General features: G+C 39.9%; 1 protein-coding gene across 8 annotated transcripts in view; it reads right to left on the bottom strand.

The window, feature by feature from the left end:
* pacs2 (phosphofurin acidic cluster sorting protein 2) overlaps positions 1-24,564 on the bottom strand; it is a 181,329-nt gene that overhangs the window by 7,227 nt on the left and 149,538 nt on the right. For 5 of the 8 annotated variants that reach the window (XM_052023656.1, XM_052023684.1, XM_052023667.1 and 2 more), the window contains 11 exons: positions 24,150-24,254; positions 22,491-22,597; positions 17,392-17,546; positions 12,929-13,039; positions 11,105-11,213; positions 7,704-7,736; positions 4,346-4,388; positions 3,486-3,528; positions 3,159-3,291; positions 1,626-1,855; positions 1,011-1,124 (listed from right to left, as the gene is read on the bottom strand). In XM_052023656.1, the coding sequence (XP_051879616.1) occupies positions 1,011-1,124; positions 1,626-1,855; positions 3,159-3,291; positions 3,486-3,528; positions 4,346-4,388; positions 7,704-7,736; positions 11,105-11,213; positions 12,929-13,039; positions 17,392-17,546; positions 22,491-22,597; positions 24,150-24,254 (1,183 nt within the window). The remainder of the gene's footprint in view (positions 1-1,010; positions 1,125-1,625; positions 1,856-3,158; positions 3,292-3,485; positions 3,529-4,345; positions 4,389-7,703; positions 7,737-11,104; positions 11,214-12,928; positions 13,040-17,391; positions 17,547-22,490; positions 22,598-24,149; positions 24,255-24,564) is intronic. The other 3 variants (XM_052023706.1, XM_052023674.1, XM_052023716.1) reach the window with 1 other exon arrangement.

Raw genomic sequence — 24,564 nt, 5'->3', positions numbered from 1 at the left:
CATCCAGATGTACACACTTGAGCTGGGTCACTGGAGAGCAATCATATCCTGCAATAACTCTTTTCAGCTGGTCAGAAGAGGAGGATTTGCATTTATGATATGTTACTTGACTTCAAGGCATCTGAATTACTTTCCAGCCAATTAAGTGTTTCTTTTTGAAGTGTGGTTACTGTAGTAACACAGAAGGCAAAAGCCAACTGTGGTGCTTCTTCTGCTTCTTCAATAAACAACATCAGCCAACCCAGACTTGGAGTAGAGGCATAATGAGGCGTATTAAGGGGAACCCGAGAGTGACATTGGGCATGGTGGCTGGAAATTTCTCTCAGTTTACTCTCTGCCATCAGAAATGTGGCAGAAACCAGCTCCCCCCCCACCACCTCCCTTTTTTTTATGCTGCAACTGCCAAATTATTCCAGTGAAGTCATTAAATAATTTCCTACCCAGTGTATGTTTCACAGTGCTATACGGAATACTAATCTTTAAAAGGATGAAGAGGACAGGGCTCAGTAAAGCGGACAGGGCTCAGTAAAGCATACATGGAAAGCTCAGAGTTAACCTAAGCATAAGCTAATGCTTGAATGTGGGCACCAGCTTTGGCTCTAGGATAGCAGCTCAACCTCAAAACCCAACCCACAGAAGCAAGCACAAAGTCTAGATGGTTACTTGCAGTGCAGTGTTGGGTGAACAATGAACTGTCAGCAATGCTTTTCCTTCGCATAAACATTAATAAGACCCCTCTGGTGGGGATAAAAGATTCTATTTCATTTAACTATAACAATAAAAAGAAATTTAGCTGGTTGTCATAAACTTTGCGTGGCTACTGCATTTCTTACAAGGTCTACACTTCAAAAGTACATGATATAAGTACCAAGTGGCTGCAGTGAGCTTTGAGATGTAGAAGGTGCAACATAAGTGCTAGTCTCCATCTGCCACATCATAGTCGACCACGCACTTGCCCACAGAAGATTTATATGGTGATACTGTTAAAAGGCAATTCTTTCCAGTCATACCTCGCAGCATGGTCTGCTGTTGTTTTGCAGTGCAGATTAACCGGCTGATGCCTTCAATCACTTGGCTCTTTGATTCCAATTCTTTGTCTTTTGTCTTCTTAGGCAAAAACATCACTATAAGAAAGATAGTTATTTCATATAAAAATGCGAGGTAATAAAGTGTGGTGCGTGGCAGTCCATCACACTCTAATGTGCCACAATAATCAACTTTAAAAAAAATATGGTTGGGGTGCAGACAGGTTGTAAGGAAAGGCACTAGTCTAAGAGGTGACCTTCCTGGGAATTTATATCTCCCATTAATATTAATAACTGAACAGTAGTGTTGTGATTTAGACCACTTTTCCCACAAAGGACAGGCCACACTAAAAAGGAAAGTAGATTATAGCAACCAAACCTCTCATGTGCTGCACATCATCCATAAGCAATGTCACAGATGATTAAACAATATAATTAAAACACTAGAATCCTAAAATTGGACCAACTCGAGGCATTAAATGCATCTTTCTCAGCAGGTAAGGCAGCATCTATTAAGTGTTTCCCATTTTTATTTCAGATTTCCAGCAACTGCAGCTCTTTGACCATGAACAACTAAATCCTCTCCGAGCAGTCTCTTACCCTTTTTATTCTTCTCTTTTGTCACCACCGTCATGGACATTGTTGGCAGGGTTGTAACCTCCCCACCATTGGGCAGCCTGCTGACCTGGAGGGAACGGAAGGTGCACTTCAGTGTGTTTTTGGCTGAAGCATCCTTCTTCTCTGGGTCCTTCTTCTTGTCAGCCAACTGTGCGATCCAATAGTCCACCTGCAGTCCCATCAGCTCTCCACTGTGACCAAGGCTCTGTGAACTAGCAAGAGTTGAGCATTGTGAAATTACTGAGCTTGCCAACACACTTCACATCAGTGCTTAACAACAAAGCAAATGGAATCATTAAGCAAGCTCCATGTACTAACACATGAATATGTAATAAATTCATGACAGATGCATTTATCCATGTGACACCTCCACAGGATGAACTCTTGGTCTCAGCTGGAGACATAAATGAGGTCAGGAAAGAAAAAAATTAAACGTAATAGCACAGCTGCCATCAGCCATATTAGTAAAGGTCAAAGGAAGGTCACATGGTTACTTAAGTTTTATTTGCAGAACAGATACAGATAAGGAGTATAATTACAAAATGGAGAAAGAGACAAAACAGAATACCATGTTTAAAAATACTATACCAAGATTATGTTTTTGGCTAAAATGGAGATTAATTAGTAGATACAAAGTTTAGCCAAATTCGTCAAACCCATCATTAAAAGAGTAAGCAGAGGCATAACAGCCCTTGGATGAGTCACATGGACCAGGTTAACCTAAACAGCATATCAGAGAAAATTCAAATCTACTCAGATCCCAATGGAAATAGATAATCAGGAAATCACTGCCTTGCCTCCTCAGATGCGAGACACTACACTATTTAATTAGGTCTTTTTGAAGCTGATGGCTCAGCTTTCACAATGGCTACATTGTCATCTGAGTCAGGTTATGGGTTCAATTCGTACACCAAAAAACAGCACATAAAATTCAACATGACACGCCAGTGCCAGTCCCAGGGAATGTGACATTGGCAAGGCCACCATCTTCCAGACCAAACGCAAAGCTCAAATCCCATCTTCCCTCTCAGATGTAATAAATCCTACTGGACGTAAAGGAAGTTCACTAAAACGTTAGCTCTGTTTTTCTCTTCACGATTGCTGCCTGAACTGTTGAGTACTGCCAGCATTCTACTTGTTTCAAAGACCTCATGAAATTATTTTGATTAAGAACAGTACATTCTTCCCAGTGATCTGATCAATATTCATCTCTCATCTCTTATCAAGACCACCTAGTTATTATAACAGTGCTGCTCTAGGGACTCAGCTGCTTATGAATTGCCTGCGGTCTTTTCTGTTATAATAGTGACTACATTCCAGAAGTGTTTAATCGCCTGTACAAAAAATGCCACGTCATAACAAGTTGCAAAATGCACTACATTTAGTAGTGATCTTTCTTTCAAAGGCAACGAATGCCAGCTATAATCATTTGTGTGAATCCAGTTCTTACTGAGTGAATGTTCAGCATGTTCGGAAGGGCAGAAAGCTGCCTGAATACATACTTCTAATACTTACCTTGAATACAGTCCACTTCCCACAGAGGGTGAGGAGGGTGGGGTAGGGGAGGCTTCCTTCATTGCTGGAGATAGCGTCGGAGGGGTGGAAGACAAGATACTGGAACCTGAAGTGGCAGCATCATCTGAATCACCTGCAGATAATGTGAATTATTTTGCATGACTGTAACAACAGCTTAACACTGCTTTAAAAAGGTTGCTGTAAGTTTTTATTCCATCAAATACAATTAAACACAACTTTGAACAAGAGCAAGTTCCTCCAAATTACCCATAAACATTTCCTTTGGTTGATTAGAACTCATTTGGTTTTTCTGAAGAAATTACAAACCTGACGTTGCTGAAGACTGTTCCACGATCCCAACCTTTACAACCTGCAAGCATAAATATTACAGATTCAGTTCAGTGTATTAAAAGCACACAAAATAGCCAGGATCAAGAGCCTCCTCATTTCAATGCACCTCATCCAGGTTCTGTATTTATATTCACCCAGGGAAGTTTATGAAGACGCTTGGGCGTGATACAAGAACTGAAGAGACCACTAGGTGAATTACATATGACCGGCTCTCTGCCTTGCATATAATGGAGAGTACTGCTGCTTTGTTCCAAGATTTAGCAGAATTAATCATTTTAAATTCCATCTGATAGCTCAAAAGACTAACTTTTCTTTAAACTGAAAGACGAAACTATAGAAAGTCACAAAAGTTAATTGCTCAAATGCTCCATGCATACATCTTCTCCTATCTCAGGCAATCGTCAAAACCTGGAGATATAAGAGACTGATATGCTAGAATCTGGAGCAACAATATGCAGGAAGAACTCAATGGGTCAAGCAGCATCTGTGGGGAGGGAGAATGAATGGTCAATGTTTTGGGTTGAAACCCTGCAACAGGACTGATGTTCCAAATATCAAAACCTTCCCATCAAGGTACTTGCACATCTTCACTACGCCTCCCACCAACAGCAACTTCCAGACATTTGTGCCCCAAAATATCACCTCCAGACCCATCCCCCACCACTGAAAGCAATGTGGGTAGCAAATAGTTGTGATAACAAAATAGGGAAGTTGGAATGGAGCAATGACTGGACTGTCCGACAGAAGAAAGGTGATGGGAAGGGGATAAAAGAGGACCTTTAGTGAAAACCACAAAGACAAATGTGAAACATTAAAATACAAATGAAATTACTTACTCCAATGAAGGGAATAAACTTTTGGCAAGAGTCTTCATCAGGGCTAAGAAAAAAAAGAAATAGATTAAATCTTATCCAAAAATTTATTTTTCAAGGATGTGGGAAATAATGCAAATCTTCACATGCAGTAACAAGTCAGCTTCATCAAATAATCTCAATTGAATTTGCATAAATATGCAGTAACATTATTCTTTGAAACAGCTGCAAAGATTTATGTAGAGCATACTATATTACTGGGAGAGGCATATACAGTAGTGTGGCATCAGGCACATAGCACTCCAGGCAACATTACCTTCTCATCTATTGTAATGTGAAGAGATTTCATAAAATTACGATATTAACTACAATGACACTAGGGATGAACTATGGTCAGACTTGAGAAGCTGGTATTTTTACTTCTCACAGTAGGATTTGATAGAAATGTTAAAAATCATGACAGGTTTCGATGCGGCAAATATGGAAAAATACTTTCCAGGGGCAGAAGGGTCAGTAACTAAGGGCAAAAGGACCAGAGGTGATGCAATGGTAGTTCTTTATTCGTAATGAGTTATTATGTTCTGGAAGGCATTGCCTGAATGCATGGTGGGAGCCAATTAAATAGCAACATTCAAAAGGAAATCAATAATTACTTGAAGGGAAAACCTTTGCAGAGCTATGGGAAAAGAGCAGGGGAGCATGCAAAATGGGAGAGCTCTACCAAATTAGCAGAGGGAAGATTGGCCAAATGGTGTACTTCTGTGCTGTGTCTTTAATTCCATAAAGTTAATGTGTTTTATAACCAGCTATTTGCATTCAAAGAAGACTTTTCAATTCCAAGTCAATATTCTTAAAAGCATAAAATTCATTAAAAAAAACACCTTTAGGACTCAAACTGAAGCAATCTGGCAGGACCCATGTGCTGGTCCATAATAATGGATCCTGCAAGTCCCGATATATCAAAAATATGCCTAACTCAAGAAGGGAGTCTGGTTGAAAGGGAGTATGTATATTATCTTAGGCGGTAATTATGGAGGTCACTTTTGTGAATAGCAAATTACAGAGTCTGTCATGAACACTGAGATAAATATAGGGATTATTACGAAACATAAAACCTGGGGGCACATACTTGGACAAATATTGGGAATGTTACATGACACGGGAACTCTTGTGAGAGTACAGAAATATTATAGGATATAGGAACCTTGGGGGAAAATCTGGAATTGTGATAGGACGCAGGAAGTCCTTGAGTACTGGGATTGTTATACAGCAGAAACCTTTGAGTGATTCCTAGATGCACCTGACAAATCTTTATTGGCAGTGTATTGATATTCTGGTGGCAAAGCAAGTGAGATCCCCCGGGCAGTGGTCTCTCTACACTGGTAAGAAGAGCTAATGATCTACTAAGTAGAAGTTAGTGAACCCTTCCAAAATTCTCAGTTGGGCGATTGTTTCTAAAGCTTGATATGATTCTAACTAAAGCCCTTACTAATGAATGGAGTTAGTAAACTAATTGCCAGATGACTTAAAATTTGAAGCTGATCGGGCAAATATTGTCTGCCATAGCGAAACAAGAACCATGGAAATGCTATCACAAATTTCCAAGCCTTAAAGGTCCATGTTTCCATATAATTTTTAGGAGTCCTGAGAAACATCACCAGATCTTTCTGGGCAGTTCCAGTGCAGTCTTTTGAAACTCTAAAGCACAGAGATATAGAATGCAAGACTGTAGGTTCAATTCCCTGGATTGGTAGTGGTAGTGCCCATATTTAGCCACACCATTTGAGTTGGAGTGTTTACCCCATGAGGAGAGTCAGCAGGATTATTATTAAACATCTTTTTAACAGGTATAAAGGAGCAGTGAGATATTTTGGTAGGAATTGCCTAGTCTTTTGGATTCAGTATAGTATATAATATGAAATCACTTGCAAAAGTTAGTAGGAAACATGTTGGAGGAGCATGTATAGGAATCACCTACATTATTTGTTATAGTGTCGGATAGCTGTGAACCTTGGACACATCAGCATACAGTCACAGCAGCTCCTACTACTGTTCAGAAGTCTCTCACATAGTTTCATGCCTCTGTACTGCAGTTACCAGGAGGGATGTCAGCATACTCCAAAAGCTTGATTAACACACACTCAAATCACAAGCATCTTATTTGGTTCAAAAGGCAGGCCAAGAGGCTATTAACTTGCCAGCAAATAATCAAGGGTAAGAGAAGCAGCAGAAAAAAAATGGCAAACATTACTACTTCAGCCAGTCTTTTCCTTTCACTTGATTAACAAGCGAGTAATTCTTGCACAAATAGATTAGAAAATTAATTGAGGAAAGCAGAGAGTCTGACACAAGTATGATTTTGTCCTCCTTAAGTGGCCCAGACTTGAGTATCCTGAAGTGCTTCAGGAAATGTCAGTGTGTCAGATCATGAGGAAATGGCAAAGTAAAAGGATTGCTCCACTGTCATACCCATGGTCACACAATCAGTGCAAAGCTCAGTGTTGAGTGCACTAATGGAACAAATACATCACTAGTGCGAGCCCACAAAAATTCACTCAAAACATTTTTAAAAATAAGATGGAAGGAATAATTTTAAGAGAAAAGATAAACTCTCATTGCTGAGGAAGACTATAGGTAGCACTTTCATAAAATGTGTCTATTATTCATAGGAGGGTTCATCATGTTTACTTCAGCAGAGGATCCCGGCACCGTGATCATTACCACCAAGGACAACAGCATTTCTGTACTGTTTCAACACTACTTTCCACACTGACTCCTAATCAACTGCATATATTATCATTCCTTCATTGTTGTAGGATCAAAATCTTGGTGCTCCCTATCGATTACTGTATCAGCACCTTCACTGCACCAACTACAGCTCAAGGACAACCAAGAATGGGCAATAAATGCTGCCTTGTCAACATTATCTATACGCTTAACAGGTGGGCCAGTACAGAGTAAACATTCTAATCAGTAACATTTTGTTGTGATGACATAGAAGCATATGACATAAATCTGACTTAATGAGATTCATCCAAGTATCCAGTTAAACTACTAAGCAATGGGGAAACTAGGTGGAGTAACAGTTCAGTTAGGGAAGCCCAGATAAAGAAAGAACTTTGACAGCAGTGCAAGTTCTTATTTTCTGCACCAACTCAGCATGGTCTCTCTCTCTCTCTCTGTGCATGATTTTTCACAAGAAATGCTCAAACACTACATTTACCCGAAGCACTAAATGCCCCAGCAAATGGAACAAATTTTCAACTTTGTATACTTATCCAATCGTAACAGACAATTTTGTTAACCCAAGAAGAAACAAAAAGACTGGCATTAAAATTAAGAAAGCATATTAAAAAAGGAAAACCCAAGCAGACTCTGGTACCTTATGTTAAAATCAAAATGAAAGCTCTTTTTCCTTTATTGAAAGCAACCACAAGAAAACAAAAATCACAGGTTATTACACAGAACAAGCTGCACTGGAGGGTTGTGTCAATGTAAGAACTTGTCCCTTCTTTGCTAGCTGCTCACATTCAAGCACTGAAGAGAGTCCGAGTGCATATTACAAACAGGCCACATTTTTATTAAGTTCATATTCACATTGAGAGAGTTAGGCAAGATCCAATGACATAAAGAGAAGAAATACCAAAAGAATGTGTCAAAATTACAATCAGAATATTTATGTTTTCAAATACCCCCATCACCTCTTTCTTTTGATTCCATTGCTGCTGCTTATTAGAAGCAGTGGCTTGGCATAACTCAACAGGTCAACGACTGTCTACCTATCTGCTGAAATCAGGAGGCTGGAGATCTACAACTGTGCAGCTTAGGCACTGATGAAATTTTAAATACAAACATGCCCTACTGGAAGGGGATTGGTGGGTCTATCTGCTTTGTCTGAAGTATGCAGCTGGTGGTTATCAATTTGGATCAAATTCTGTCAGATTACTGGTGGAAAAAATGGAGTAAGGTATCACAGTGATATATAGATGGGTGGAGGAAACCAAGATATTGGAAACTGCCTGAACCTGAGCAAGATGATTCCAAACTTAAGTTGTTTAACAAAGCTGATTTTTTTGACCATCTGAAATTTCCCTTCATCCTTTTACACTCCCACCCTCCTCTTTTATGCCTCTTTAAGAGGCTCCTCTTTGGTGAAGCCTTGGGTTGCAAGTCTTGATACCTTTTTCTTTGGGTGGCGTGTTAATTACTCTTGTTTGACAATATTCCTGTTAAGTACCTTGGAGCATTTCAATATATTGGGGGTGCAATTCAAAGCAGGTTGAGAGAATATTCAGCTCTAACAATGTGGGAGTCAATAATGGAGACGAGCTCTTTGACATTTTGAAGCAGCTTCAATTTTAAGTTTCATTTTTTAAGCCAAAGCATTATCTTGTTGACATCCTTCAAATTGATTCTATATTAAGTATACAGTTTTGCAGCCAAGATTCTGCTACAAACCAATAAACACAGCAAACAAAACTTGGTTTACTGCAGAGCCAGCAAAATAATTGGTAGAAAATCCACTTAAACTTCAAGCTTCTGTTACTGTTGCTTTTTCCAGCTGTTTTGACATATCGAGCTTCAGCTACACTTAATTGACAAAAAGTTGCAGAGAACTTGTGCAACATTGAATAACAACTGCCTACATGAAGGGGCATTCGAGTTTTAAAATATCACACATAAATTTGGTAATGTCATCATCCCAGGTTAATACAACATGACTTGGTCATCAGAGTGAGAGAATGCAAGCATCATATACCTCTCTGTAAAGGAGCTATTATTAAAGAATTGAAACCAGAATGGGGACAAACATTTCAAAGAGAAGTCATTAAGTAGGCAATCATTAAAACTTTAGAATTTTACCATGAGCACTTCGCTTATCTAGACCATATTTAAAAAATGTGATTATCTGTGCAATATAGGGGGTGACTAAACTTAAAGGTTCAAAGGAATTGAACATAAAGAACTGAAAGAAAAGATGAGGCGTTCTCTGTACTCTTTTTTTACTTCACCCCACATCCAGAAATTAATGACTTTGTCAACACAAGAATCAATAACCACTTCATGCAGATGATGTTAATCCAAGTCCCTTACAATGTTGATGAAAATCAAAAAAAAATGTAGCTGTTGGAAGTCTAAAATAAAAACAAAAAATGTTGGAAACACTTAGCAGGTCAGGCAGCAGCTACGGAAAGAGAAACATTAGAGTTAATATTTCATATCTAAGAGCCTTTTTTCAGAACTGGGAAAGAGAGAAAACAAGTTGGCTTTAAGTTGCAGAGGTCTGGGAAAGTTGGATAGGAGAAAGTGATCATCTCTGCTGGGGTGAGGTAAACTGTTGAAGTAAGCTGATTGATGATTTAATGACAGCAGTTGCATTGGAGAAACCAAACATAGCCTGGCTGACCACTCTGTGGAGACATTGTAGTCAGTAACCAGGGCTGAACTGAGCTTCCTGTTACCTGCCACTTTGATTCTCCATCCCGCTCCCACTCTGACCAATCTGCCTGTGCCCTCCAGTACTGGTTATAACAAAGCCCAACATACGCTTGAGGAAAAGCATGTCATCTTACATCTGGACACACTGCAGCCTTTGGGACTCAATAAGGAATTTCCCAGCTTCAGGTAACCCACTCTCTGTTTGTATCAGAGCAGGCCAATTGTGCCTGTTCATTGGTCAAGTTTTTTTCTCTCTCAATTAGCATGGTCTGACTTGCTTAACAATCACTACAGCTCTGCATTTCACAGCTTTTACATTCCTTTGTTTGTATTTTCTCTAACTGTCCACACCTCTCAGCTTTCAAGTTTCTTTGTTCACTTTATCTCCAAATGCCCTCAATAATCCATCAACCAGATTACTTCATCAGCATCTTAATGCAACAGCAACCGTGACCTCACCCTATCAGAGAGATTCATTTCATCCTATCTATCCCCCCCAACCTCTCTGCAATGTAAAACCAAGTTTTCTCTCATTCTCAGTTCTGACAAAGGGTCTTAGACCTGAAATGTTAACTCTCTTTCTCTTCCACAGCTGCTACCTAAGCTGCTGAGTGTTTCCAACATTTCATTACCCCTTGCGATATCATTCAATAAACCCTTCCCAGTATCCCTTTACTGACTACAACACTACTGATGCTACTCTGGCTCCCTTATACATTGGGCCTTGATAACAATTTCCATTGACAACCTTGGTTAAGGATCGCAATCCAACAACATAAGAAAAAGTACCTCTCCAAACCTGAAAACCATAACTTTCTCACTTTTTAATGGTTTAATTTATGCAAGGCCTACTCAGTGCTGAGATATTTTTATTAAGTATTATTGTCATGTTAGTTTACACTCACAAGTACATCCAAGCCAAAGGGATGTGGATTAGTGGCTGCCAATAACTCAATGTTGTAATGAGGTACATGCCATGATAAAATGCCCCACAACATGGGATGCAATGTAAAACTAAAACAGCAACCACAGTTCTGCATTTGTTTGCTTTATTATATTAATATTTCACTAAAATAACAGAAATGCAGTGAGAGCAACAGATCAGTTTGTAGGGAGTAAAGTGCAACATTTATGTGATAAAAGGTGGAAGTTTTATAAAGTTAGCATACACACTGACATGGCTACCATCAGCTGATTTTGATGAAAGCCAAGGAAACTATCTGTTACTGTCAAAGTGTCCTGCATGCTAAAGATCTTCCATGTGTTTCCCATTTGTAGACTATAACTTCTATAGAAAGTATTAAAATGAAATCCAACCACATGGTATGAAAGTAACAACTGTACCTTTTCTGTTTGTATGTTAACATTGCTTCCGCTATAGGTAACTGGTGGGCAATGTTTGCATTGGAGATGTACTGAGTAACTCTAGAGACAACATCTGGTATTTCTTGCACTGCAATTAGACACAATTAACAGGTTATACATGTCATCCACTCAGTTATTAACAGTCTGCCTTTCTCACCAATGCACAGATGTATTCAGAAGATGAATGACTGAACAAAAAGAAGTAGTAAATGAATTTTGGCCAAAGATTCTATGTACCACCTTTTAATGTCACCATGCACATCGATGCAATGCAAAAGAAAATATGAATTTGCATTTGGAAGAAATAGCTTTCATTAGAACTGGATGGCAGTCAGTGAAGGGTAGTCACTGTTGTAATGTAGGAAACATGGCAATCAATCGAAGCAAGTTCCTACAACCAGTAATGAATAGAATGACCAGATAATTTACCACAGGTTTATTGGTTCAGGGGTAAATATTATCTCAGGAACTGGAGAGAATATTCCTGGTCTTCTACACATGGTGCTGCTGGATTTTGTTTTATAGCTATCCACCTGAAACCAGGCAGAACCTCGGAAAGATAGTATAGCACCTCACCCAGTATTGCACCGGAGCATCGGCCTAGACTGTTTACTCCAGAGAACCACTTGAACACACAACCCGAGTCACAGGGAGAATGTACTGCAGAGGCACAGATCAGCAGTTAATTTTTTAGTTATTCCATTCCTTGATTCTACATCTTCTTACCAGAAAAACATGCCTATATTCTCTATTTTCCTTTGAACTCAACCTTTAGATGCCAAATGGTGAATGCAAGATCAAGGCAACAAGAGCAACTCTAATCCCATACTCTTGAGAGAGCATGATACAAGTATTTTTAAGTTTAAACATTTGAAAATGTCAGTAACAGAAACAAAAGTACTTTTGAAAAAGATTTTCAGAAAGTATCAAAATCTGATGGGAGATTAGGTATTCAGATGTAAAATAGTTTCATTATCGAAATACAGCTATTATATGTCTCAAAGTGTGACCACCATTAGCTCTGAAGGTTAACAACATGTAATACAGATTGGCATTTCACTTAGAAATCATGGCTATTAAATCAAAAGGACAGTTCAGGGATTTTAATATCAAATAAACTTTGAAAGCCAAGAAGCTGAACCAATCATTTGACTTGTGTAAGAAGTTATGTTGAAAAGTTCATGAACTACTTTCCATTGATTTATTGCCATCACATTTAAACGTTGTATTAAATGGAAACTAACAAAAGCAATAAATGCTTTTAGTCAAGAACAACTTCATCAAGGAAAGAACATTATTGAAAAACATTATTCAAAGTGCAATTAAATGCCATGGTGGGAGAATTAAAATACTGTAAGGACTGAGGATTGGTCAACTAATTCCCAGATTGACTTGGCCCAATGGTAACATTCTTTGTAGAATCGTAGTTATGGGTTAAGTGCCAGTTTGGATACTGGAGTACAAAATCTAAGTTGGAGCTTCAGAGCAGCACTAAGGAAGCTTTCACTGTCAGAAGTGCTTCACTGACATTTGTACGAGGCTCTTTCAGGTGGACACAATGTCTCAAAGCACCATTTCAAAGAAGGAGGAGGAACTGCAATCACTTAAAGCACAAAACTGGCCATTTTTGTTACTGCAACTTAAGTGCAAACTCTTTAATACCACCTACAGACAACACTTCCAACGTTGAGATCACCCTTTTAAACCAAGGACTAACGAAACACACTTATGAGGATGCTGTAAATCAAAACAGCCCAACTCAAGAGACAGGGCAATTGCAATACATTATCACACATTCTTTACCTATGGAAGGGGCCTCAGTTTTGGTGAAAAAATCTTGCCAGGCTGCATCCTGGAAAAAATTGTTGTATCTGTAGTCAATGGAGCTGAGGTACTTGGCTACAGGGTGAGAACCTAGAGAAGGAAATGTGAGTGCATCAGTTATATTTTGAACAATATAAAAATAATGCTTCTAAAATCGTTGCTCAATTTTTATTTTGCATATTTAAAGAACACAAACAATTGCATTCAAACTTTGTTCTTAGCTTCCAAATTTAAAACATAGAACAGTACAGCACAGGAGCAGACCCTTCGGCCCACATTGTCTGTGCTGACCATGATGCCGACCTAAACTGCACATCTGCCTGCACATGGTCTATATCCTCCATTTTCTGCCCGTTCACATGTCTGTCTAAATGCATCTTAAATGTTCCTATTGTACCTGATTCCACCACTTCCCCTGGCAGCATGTTCCAAGCACCTACCACTCTCTGTGTGAACTAAACTTGCCTTGTAAATCTCCTTTCAACTTTCCCCCTCTCACCTTAAAGCAAAGCCCTCTAGTATTTGACATTTCCACCCTGGGATAAGGACTCTACCTACCCCATCTATGCCTCTCATAATTTTATAAACTACTTCCAAGTCACCCCTCAGCCTCCAACACTCCAGAGAAAACAGTCCAAGTGTGCCCACTCTCTCCTAATATAGCTAATACTCTCTAATCCAGGAAACATCCTGGGGAACAGTTTCTGTACCCTCTCCAAAGCCTCCATATCCCTGTAATGTGGCAACCATTTAAGTTTTCACATTTTTTTTTACCATAATGATTTATCTTAGAATTGTACGACGCAAATGTAGGTCAATCAGCCTACTCTGTGTAAACTACCTATTTCATAAAGGATTAAAGAGTTCAACAACTTGCTCTTTCCCTGTATCCACATGACTTTCCTGTTTAATTTCCTATTTTTGGCTTAGTGCAGCACATGGCCAGTGGCAAAATCCACAAAGTTACAGACAGCAAATCCAAGCCGCTTCATAGGCAGTGGGAGACCCAGCAGCAACCATGCATCAAGATAGCAGGAAGTCTCAGCAGCTGTTGCTGAGGCTGCAGGGGGAAACAGCAGCCACTGAGGACAGAGAAGGAATCCATAGCTACTAAGAAGAGGGCGGTAGATTTTATGCAAGCTGTTCTGTGCACATCCCCTCCTAGCTGATTTGTAGAAGGTGACCTGTGTACACTTCACTCAAAGTTGTATCGCATCAGCTAATGTTTCTTAATGTGTATCCCAGTTATATTTTTAAATGACTTAAAAAGGTATTAGATTTCATGATTCAGTCCAGCACACTAATTAGATTCAAAAGAATCAATCTGGAGCTTTTGCAAAAACAAGCAGATGTTCCAGGTCCTTAGGAATTTTCTGTAGAAGCACCACATAGCACTTCATTTGAAATTCTACATGGGCACCCGACGGCAGAACAGATGGCTGACACCGAACTACGGGATAGAAATTCAAATCACGTCTCCACAGTGCTACAGTGAAGCAATAAACATCCACAGAAAACACAACTGAACTAGAACTTTAAAAATCACAGCCAACCATCTTATTCATTAAAACATACTTCACCCACTTCTTGATGTAATCATATTAATCACAGCATTAACCCCAAACCCATTGCATATTTTTAAAATCTATTTTAAGTGCTTCTAACTCCTTGTTAGTTTTTAATCAAAAGGAGCAATAGCTGACAGAGCACGGGCAAATAATTTATCTTTCCATAACCAGCCATGCTGCTCATGAGCTGGCCAGCAGGAGGTAGCAACACCATTCAAAGGAGAATCTCCCTAACATTTGCTCTTCATCACCATAGATACCACCAAACTACTGCCTGTTGTTGCCATGAATGACAAAGGCCAGATCGCAAACAGTCTTCTCTTGTGAAGGCTGAACGCCAATGCAATGACACATGCACCTACCATCACCCGATTCCAACAGTGTACACAGGTCATCTTCTACAAATCAGCTAGAAGGGGATGTGCACAGAACAGCTTGCATAAAATCTACCGCCCTCTTCTTAGCAGCTATGGATTCCTTCTCTGTCCTCAGTAGCTGCTGTTTCCCCCTGCAGCCTCAGCAAACCATCGTTCCCAGTCTGACACTGACCTTGACTCCTCTGGAACCTTTCCTCAGATCTAACTTCACAGACCCACACTCCTTCCCTGTCCCAATTCTATCTCAACAAACTTCTTTCTCTTCCCAAGATCCACAATCAGATTTGCCATGGTAGGCCCAATATTTCACTCTGTTCTTGCCCCCATGGAACAGATTTCCTCCTATCTTGATTTTTTCTCTCTCTTGTCCAGTCTTTTCTCTATTAATTTCATGTCAATGAAACCAGTATCCTGCCTCTAACTGTCGCCTTTTCACCTCTGATGCCTGAGCACAAAAGATGGCTCTATTCCCCACTGGGATGCTCTGAGAAACCTCCAGGTTTTCCTTGATCATGGAGCACCATAAACCGTTTTCAGTCAATCACCACCTGACTCTTGTTGGCTAAACTTGCTCTTAGATTAAAAGACCTTTAAGTCCTACTCACTTCCTCCAAATAAAGAGTGTTGTAACATGGGAGCTATTATGCATCCTAACTATGCATAGCTTTTCAAGGGATAATGTAAGTATATAGTTTCTTCCACTCCTTCTCATCTCTATTACCAATACATTGAAGAATACACAAGTGTCATTTCCTAATCCATCCTGAACTAGAACATTTCACTTGCTATTGAATTTTTCCTTCACCTGTACATGGCCCACCTCCAACTTTTTCCCCCTACTCCTACTCCCTTGCTTCCTCAAGCTCCTTATTTCCATTTCTTGGAACAGGCTATCAACGAACATTCCAAAATAAATATACAAAACTCCGGAAATACTTAACAGGTCAGGCAGTATCTATGGAGAGATAAACAATGATTTAGGTATATTGCCTTTCAGCAGAAAGATCTGATGAAATATTTACTGTTTTTCTCTCTTCAGGGGCCTCATCTCCATTACAGCTGCACTAATACTGGCAGTTTGACAAGGCAACCAGCCTTGCTAATATATCTTCTTTATAATCTAGAACTTCCCTCTTCCATAAGTGCCGAGATCATCAGCCAGGTTTGTTCCATTTCCCACACTTTTGCTCCCAAATGCTAGCCACACCCTTCCCACTATGTCAACATATTGTTAGCAGGAAACACAACATCTCCATTTCCACCTGGAATTCCCTCTTCACATCCTGGGTCATACTTAAGTAAACCTTAAAAATAATACCCCCCTTTCCAAAGTACCTCCCTCTGCAAGTGCAGCAAATGCAACATCTGTTCTTTTACTTTCATCTTCTCCCACCACTCAAAGCTCATAGCACAACAGAGAACCGACAACTCATTTGTAATCACCGATTATGATTTAGTGCCATCCACATAAGGGACAGCAAACACAATTGAATAACTGCTGTGTGGATCATCTTCATTCATCCTTTATCTGTGACTCCACTCATGTTCACTTGTCAATTTAATTCTATGGACCACACCTGCTCAGACCCCCATCTTTGGCCTCCTACACTGCTACAATCATTTTTAATGGAAGCATGAGGAACACCTTTTGTCTTTAGAGGTCACCCTACAGCTTTCCAAGCTTGGCACGGAGAGCACAACTGTTTCAGATAATAACCATTCACATTTTTTTTCAGACTGCATTTGTTGGTAGTTTCTGCTGCTTCCATTTACTTCTGCTCTGGATCCATCTTTTGTTTCTCTACTTGTCCCAATACCATCCACTTTCTCCCTGCACAACCTCTTTTGCCATTTAATTTCTCTGCCTTTTACCCTCTCTCTCCTTTGATCTTTCCTCCTCACCTCTGTACTTGTTTAAAAACTGTTAAAACTCTTATCGTATGCCGGTTCCGATGAATGTCTATTAAAACATTAAAATTTGCCTTCTCTGCAGGACTTGCCTGCTCTATTTGCAGCATTTTCTTTTATTACGAATAGCAAAACCACCTACACAAATACTCCTCCTAAGCTTACCAACATGTGCAGATGCTTTAAGGCAATCTTCTCGCTAAAACAAAAATCAGCACGTAGGCTGTCCCCAGGTTACCAAAGCCTGACTTATGGACAACCCTGCGTCAAACGAGCTCGCATAAGATTATTAAATTTAAAAGTCCGACGGATGAATGGCAGAACTGGTTTCCTCTCTCTCTCTACACTTTTAGTAATTGTTCTTTGTTTTATCAGTCTTATGTGCTTTTGATGCCATCCATACTGTGGAGGTATGGTTACTGCATCGAGCGATTTGTGTATATTTTCTGACTTATGCACAAAATTAACTTAAGGACATCTGTAAACCCATTCACTACCAGTGGACGGCCTGTAGAAAATGGCACCTTTGGGCATTGTGATATATTACAAGAGCTACCTTACAATATTTTCAGTTGTAAAATGAACATACCAAGAGGAATAATGAGAAACCTCATGTAGCCAAGCCAGTCAGGAGTCTTGTGTGACAGCTGCTCCACAAAGAGCCGTAGAATTGCACTCAGGAAATGCTGGGCTCCTGCCACGGTCACTTTAATGGGATTTGGAGTTTGGGAGTTACAGTTACAGCTGAAAACACACAGGAAAATCAGTGTCTGTGTTTTAAAAAAAATGATGCAACCTTAACAAAAGTTAACACGCAAGTACAAGTTTTAACAATACATTGACTCAAGGCTCATTTCATCATTTCAAACAGAATTTGACACCAAGCCACTGAAAGTGGTATTAATGCAGATCATGTAATAATGGAGACTGAGTATCAAATGAGGTCCTTTGGCCCAGCAGGTTTGGTATTGGTATTGGTTTATTATTGTCACTTGTACCAAGGTACAGTGAAAAACTTGTCTTGCAAACCGATCATACAGGTCAATTCATTACACAGTGCAGTTACATTGAGTTAGTACAGAGTGCATTGAGGTAGTACAGGTAAAAACCAGTAACAGTACAAAGTGTCACAGCTACAGAGAAAGCACAGTGCAATAAGGTGCAAGGTCATAACAATGTAGCTCGTGACATCAGAGTCCATCTCATTGTATAAGGGAACCGTTCAATAGCCTTATCACAGTGGGGTAGAAGCTGTCCTTAAGTCTGGCAGTACGTGCCCTCAGGCCCCTGTATCTTCTACCCGATGGAAGAGGAGAGAAAAGAGAATGTCCCGGGTGGGTGGCGTCTTGGATTATGCTGGCTGCCTCACCCAGACAACGAGAGGTAAAGACAGAGTCCAAGGAGGGGCGGGTGGTGTCCGTGATGCGCTGGGCTGTGTCCAGAACTCTCTGCAGTTTCTTGCAGTCCTGGGCAGAGCATTTGCCATACCAAGCCGTGATACATCCAGATAGGATGCTTTCTGTGGTGCATCGGTAGAAGTTGGTGAGAGTCAAAGGGGACAAACCAAATTTCTTTAGCCTCCTGAGGAAGTAGGGGCACTGGTGAGCTTTCTACATGATTTGACCAGGACAGGCTGTTGGTGATGTTCACTCCCAGGAAATTGAAGCTCTCAACCCTCTCTACCTCAGCACCATTATGTAGACAGGTGAATGTACACCACCCCCTTTCCTGAAGTCAATGACTTCTTTTTGAAAGAGCAATCATGCTCATATGCTTCCTTTGACTCTATATCCCTTTAATTTCTTCATCTGTCCAGTCCTTTTCAAAATTTATGGAATCAGCTGCCACTACTTTTTCCAGATGGTATTCCACATCCCAACAGCTATGATTGAAGAAAACTTAAATCCATGGTCCGAGGGCAGGATCAGGCAGCTCGAGGTTAAAATAGTTGCAGGTTCCTCCCTGTATGCAGCCTTTGTGCCTGGCTCCAAGAATAAGTTAATCTGTTCCTTTTGCAGACTTGGTATAGACTTCAGGCAATGCCCCTCCCTGCACAAACTAAAGTAGCTGCCCATCGAACTATCCAATTCTTGTCTTGGGGAAAACTGCCTGGACGTTATTTACAGGCTGCGACAAGGCTACGAAGAGCAACTTGTCACACAGAGCCAAAACACAATACCGCAGGAGACTGTACAGCTAAATTAGGTTGCCACTATGTGTTTTAATCATTACCGGGACTCTTCTCACTAATTGTGAGAAAGAAGCAACACAAGTCATTCCGACTGAACAGCAACTGGAATGAATCTATTGATTACTGTGTTATCTGTATTGATAATTTCAGAAGTTTGAAAAGTTTCAAAGATTGTGCTCTACATGGAATTTTGGGGCCCATGCTATTTCAGAAAGCTGCCAAATACATTGTTTTGGGAACAATTTCTATACTAATTAGACAGCAATAGGCAATTCTTGTAATATGACCTGTAGACCATGTTAGATGTTCTGCTCTACCAGTCATTGGGACTTGATTGACAGCTCATCTTTTCCCAAAATTATTCTAAACTTGGAATAATTATAAACAAGATGATGCTGGATAATGGGCAAACAATCATAATGTCTGATTAAATTATCCCCATTCAACCCAATAGCAGATAGCACTCAAACTTTGTGCTGCCTGCACATTAATGTGGTTCTGCCTTGCAGTGTTAACCATGGTGGTAAACTATTAGTGGCACCTTATCAGGGAAGACCAAAAGGGGTGCATTGCTAATTAAGAACTGGTGGGAATGAGTAGAATAGTGAAAGCAATTTGCTAAAGCAGTCTCAGTGAAGGGCCGTGAGCGCCATGATTTTCTGATGCTGCAGTGCCAGTGGTGGAAAGGAAGAGAGATGTCTTCTACCTACAGAAGGCAAGGAGGACATCCAGAGACAAAATAGAGGCAGGAGTTTGCTGAGGAGATAATTGGCTGCAGCCATGCATCAAAGACCTGACAGCAGTGCAACAAAAAAAAAATCAATGACCTCACATTTGTGTTCAAGGTCAATGAATGCATTTTTAAATACTATATTACAAAGGCACAACTGCTCAATCACCATACCTTTGCTCATCTGCCAACTACCTTTATCCATCAGAGCTCATACCTTACGTACTACTTCACACATTTCCACTGCTGCAAGATTCAGACATGCATTTCCAAGCTCACTTGCTGCCAGCAATTCAACATGAAATGCAGATTCTGGACACTTCCCACTCCTGCAGGACTGTGGGGTCTAGAGCATCTGCATCACCTCACCCCATAGGGGAAATGGCAATGTCCATAATTTGGGCAGCAGTAAGTGAGGAATATAGCTGAAACTACTGACAATCATCGAACCATCACACTCTAATCTTGCTTCTTATAGCTCAGACACCATCTACAGCTTGTAAATCAGAGGAAAGTATGCATCTCTTACCACCCCAGCTGCTCTCCAAACCCTGGCCAATGGGCTCTTTAGTCAACCATTAAATTTAACCTAGCCAATAGTACAGCAGTCAAAAGACAACAAAACTGAAAATGCACTAAATTAACAATGCTCAGCCATCAATGCAGATACATTGACACTTGACAAAAGTTAGACGTCATCTTAAAGGCGGAGAGTAGAAAATATACTCTGCAACTTAACAGCCCCTCTTTGTTCCTCAATTCTAACCAAACAGATTTTGTCTCTGAACTCTCAATTACATCATTGCTGTATAGTATCACTAACACTGCTTATTTCTCTCCTTTTCCCCCCACTTTCCTTAATAAATCGCAGCCATAAGTATTGTGACCAGGCCTCTCTATGATTGAGACAGGTTTTCTTATTGCTGTAATATCATAATTCCCTGTGGCTATTTGTGCCTGCAGTTTACAACCTTGGAATGCTAAACTTTATATGAGTGTGCAGTGATAGCATACATTCAAGACCCACACCAGGGACCCAATCACAGAATGCAGCCTGATATTTCAGTACATCAGTGAACGACAGCTGAACCATTATATGGGCAAATCCTGCCACTATCTACCAGACAAGGAGAATACAAAAGAAGACCATTCAACTTCCTGGCCACTATTTATCCTTCATCACCAAAACACATAATTTGGTCATTGTTGCTAGCGTAGGCTTGCTGTGTGCAAATGGTATTTCGTTACATCTATTGTCGTATATTACAGCAATGACCATGCTTCAAAAATACTTTATAGGTTGTAAAGTACTTTTGGATATCCCAAGATCCTGAAAGACTGCTCTAATACCAGGCTCTCTTTTCCCTTTCATTCCTACTCAGAGAAACATAATTGAAGGTCTCCTTCTCTGCTTAGTAATATTACTGATTTTTGTTGCCTCTTTTCCAGGCTTTCTCCTTTTCCATAATGCACTGAGATATAACACCACAATAACCACCTCTCTTCTAGTACCCCAATAAAGAACAAAAATAGTTTGCAACTGTTACCAAGATAGCTGACTGCTGAGAACAACATAATCAACTCTGATATTGCCCACACTGATATCTTCCCACATTAACTTCCTGGGGGTACTTGGTGGAGGGTCTGGTTATGGAGAGAGCAGGGCAGGTCGAAAATCAGGAGCAGAAATGGGTGATTTCTAGTATCCTACTAGTTGACTGATTTTATTAGCATATTTAGATCTACTAACACTGACAGAGCACTTCTGGTTGATTAGTCAATCAGGAGAAATTAAAGGAAAAACGCCAATGATTTATTTTAATTATCTGATCACACAGGTAGTGGCAACAGGAAGAATATACCGACTTTTTACAGCAATTGCAGTATCTCAAATCACTTCATAAAATTAAAACAGCGATGCCATTACACAGAAAAATGAAAGTTTTGGAAACTAGTTGAGGGAAGAATGTTGGCTTGGATTCAGAGGACCCCTTTTTCCATTGGGGCAGAAAACACAGCCTCACTTTAATGTGTTATCAAAAGGCTTTAGCACTCTATCCATGTCAGCCCAGGTTAAACATTTGTGGATCAGGCAGTATTTGGGGTGAGGAAGCATTTTTTTTCCTCTCTTCCCTAAATGCTGGTGAAATACTGGTGGACAGTTTCTGTTTTTATTTCATATTTCACGCATTCACTTTCTCTATTACAATTAGTTTTGCATTAAATGTTTGTGGCAAGATCCTATGACCCAGAGACAACAGCCTCATCAGCTAATCAAACAAGCCACTGGCAGTTATAAAGAGCAAGTTAGAAAACTCCCCATTGGGGAGGAGGGTGTGCCTATATTGCTCCAAACCCAGTTAAATACAGACAGTTGCAGCATTAGATATAGGCCTTCAGCCTATAACTTTTGCTAGCTAAAGGCTTAGAAAGAGGTAACTGGAGAATGTAAAATTGTATTATATTAAAACGGATAAGGAGGGACTTCAAAGAGTTTGAAAGCAATGAACGTAAAGTGCTATAAAAGGTAATTGTTTTGAAACTACATTCATTTTTCCTGGAACTATGCATTCTAATTTCATGTCCACTTCTTCAGGAGCAGACATTTATGAAAGCCCAGCCTCACTCTGATCAACTGTACACAGGTCAGATGTGTTTACATGGGTGACTAAGTTCTATTACAGGTACAAACATACAAATCCATGCATATTAACTCGTAAACAAATTATGATCAAAAATCATGATAGCCAAGAAAAATTCAACTCACAAGCGTTGTATCCTGGAGACAATAGTTGTGAATGCTGCTTGTATATCAGCAGAAGAACATGTGCACACAATAGGGAGGTTGTGTTTCTGCAGTAACTCTGAGACGTACTGTAAGGCAGTAAAGTATCATTAAATGGGTATCCTATTCTCTCATCAACCTTCACAGTCTCAGTTCTAACCTGGAGAATTCTTCGGTAGCATCAAGATGGAGCTAATGGAAACATGACTAAAAGAAAGACTCTACTTCAGAGGGAATAGTTACAATGAATGAAGAAAAGTTTCTTTCCAACATTCACCAACCGCTATTAGAAGCTCATAGAGCAGGACATCCATTTTCCCTTTAGAGATTTTTGGAAAACAGACAACACTTGTAAGGTTACATTTTATTATCCAACCATGGAGATGTTCACAGTTAATCATGCAGTGTGGGATTGGAATCACACGTAGGCCAGACTGGACAGAGGTTCCTTTTCGGTTTTCCCTGACGGACAGAAGGTATTGGTATTGGTTTATTATTGTCACTTGTACTGAGGTACAGTGAAAAACTTGTCTTGCATACCGATCGTACACAGTGCAGTTACATTGAGTTAGTACAGAGAAGGGAACTAGTTATGACACTGCAATAATCAGTAGCTTTCATGACCATTTTAATCGGGTTCCAGTCAACCAATTACCAGATTTCTTTCTTTCATTTTGGAGCTGACAATCTTTAGGTCATTGGATCCTTTTTCTCTAACTTGATACAGTAGTCACATTTGTTTTTAAAAGATAATAGGGAACTGCAAAAAAAAATTAAACCAAGTTTGTTCATATGGTTCATGGGCAAGCTCACCACCTCAGTTCTATAAGAACTAAGAAAGTCCCATGTTCAATCTCCTATCTGGACAATATTTTTGGATTGGGGAAAATATAGCCAGAATGATGATCTTGATTATAATCCACTGTTCCTTACTGGAAGGTGTGTAGGAAACTAAAGGAGTTGGCACTAATAGTCTGTAGTCAGATTGTTTCCCAACACTTGCAACTCAGGCATACAAATAGAGGTGGTGACTTGGACAAGATGCTGGAGGGAATTGTTCACCAAAGGAGTCAGTGCAGTCAGGGAAGAAAATTAATGCACTGCCAGCATAAGTTAGTATAGAGGCAGGAAGTTGGCAGATTGATCGATCTGATGGGACTGAATAGACCATTGATTATATCAAGATAGACATGTCACTTTAAGTCTCACAAGTCATTAAATTGGAAATAGATTGACCTTTCTCAATCTAAAGATAAAACCTGGCATTTACACAGTGGCTTTCATTTCCTCGGAACATCCCAAAGCACTTTACAGCCAATGGAGATGTTCTGAAGCCACTCCACGGCCATGATGTATGAAACGTGATAATCAACCTGCACAGAGCAATCTTCCAAACATGCAATTTGATAAATAACCAGATCAGCAGCTTTTGGTGTTAGCTAATGGATAAATATTGGTCAAGAGACTGACTTCTTTAATTAGCATTGCAAAGATATTTTACAAGAGATCCAATTGAGCAGACAAGCATCTCATTTAATAGATGCCAACACGGACACTGCAGCACACCCTCATTGCTATTCTGATGTACACGCAGCATGTTGGAAAATGCAGCAGAAACATACTCTCCGAATTGGTACATACCTGTCCCTGCCAGTCTGATGTATTGATCAAAATTATGTTTTCCGGCAACTGCTCATCTGAAATTAGGATGTGATTTAATTGGTCATAAACTGTTTTCCGAGGGATCTGCAGCACAAACAGAGAACGCAAACACTGTAATACGAACACAGAAATGCAAACACATTTTGGTCTGATTTACCAGACTGAGCCAAAACCATGCCATTATCTGGGCTCTTGGGTATGGATGGTGGCTTTGACATTTCACAAGTAATTATTTAATACACTTAGGAGGTTCACAAATTTGGATTCAATGTTGTTACTATTGAAACAGGCCAATCAACCCTGAGTCCATTCTACCACTCAATGGGATGGTTGATCAGTATCTTAACTTCTTTCATCTATGCCAGCTCTGTATCCATTTATGTACTTGGATAGC

This window comes from Pristis pectinata, chromosome 1 (genome assembly GCF_009764475.1).
Source record: "Pristis pectinata isolate sPriPec2 chromosome 1, sPriPec2.1.pri, whole genome shotgun sequence".
Classification (NCBI taxonomy): Eukaryota; Metazoa; Chordata; class Chondrichthyes; order Rhinopristiformes; family Pristidae; genus Pristis; species Pristis pectinata.
The sequence above is the reverse complement of the archived record's forward strand: the minus strand, read 5'-3'. Positions and strand labels throughout refer to the sequence as shown.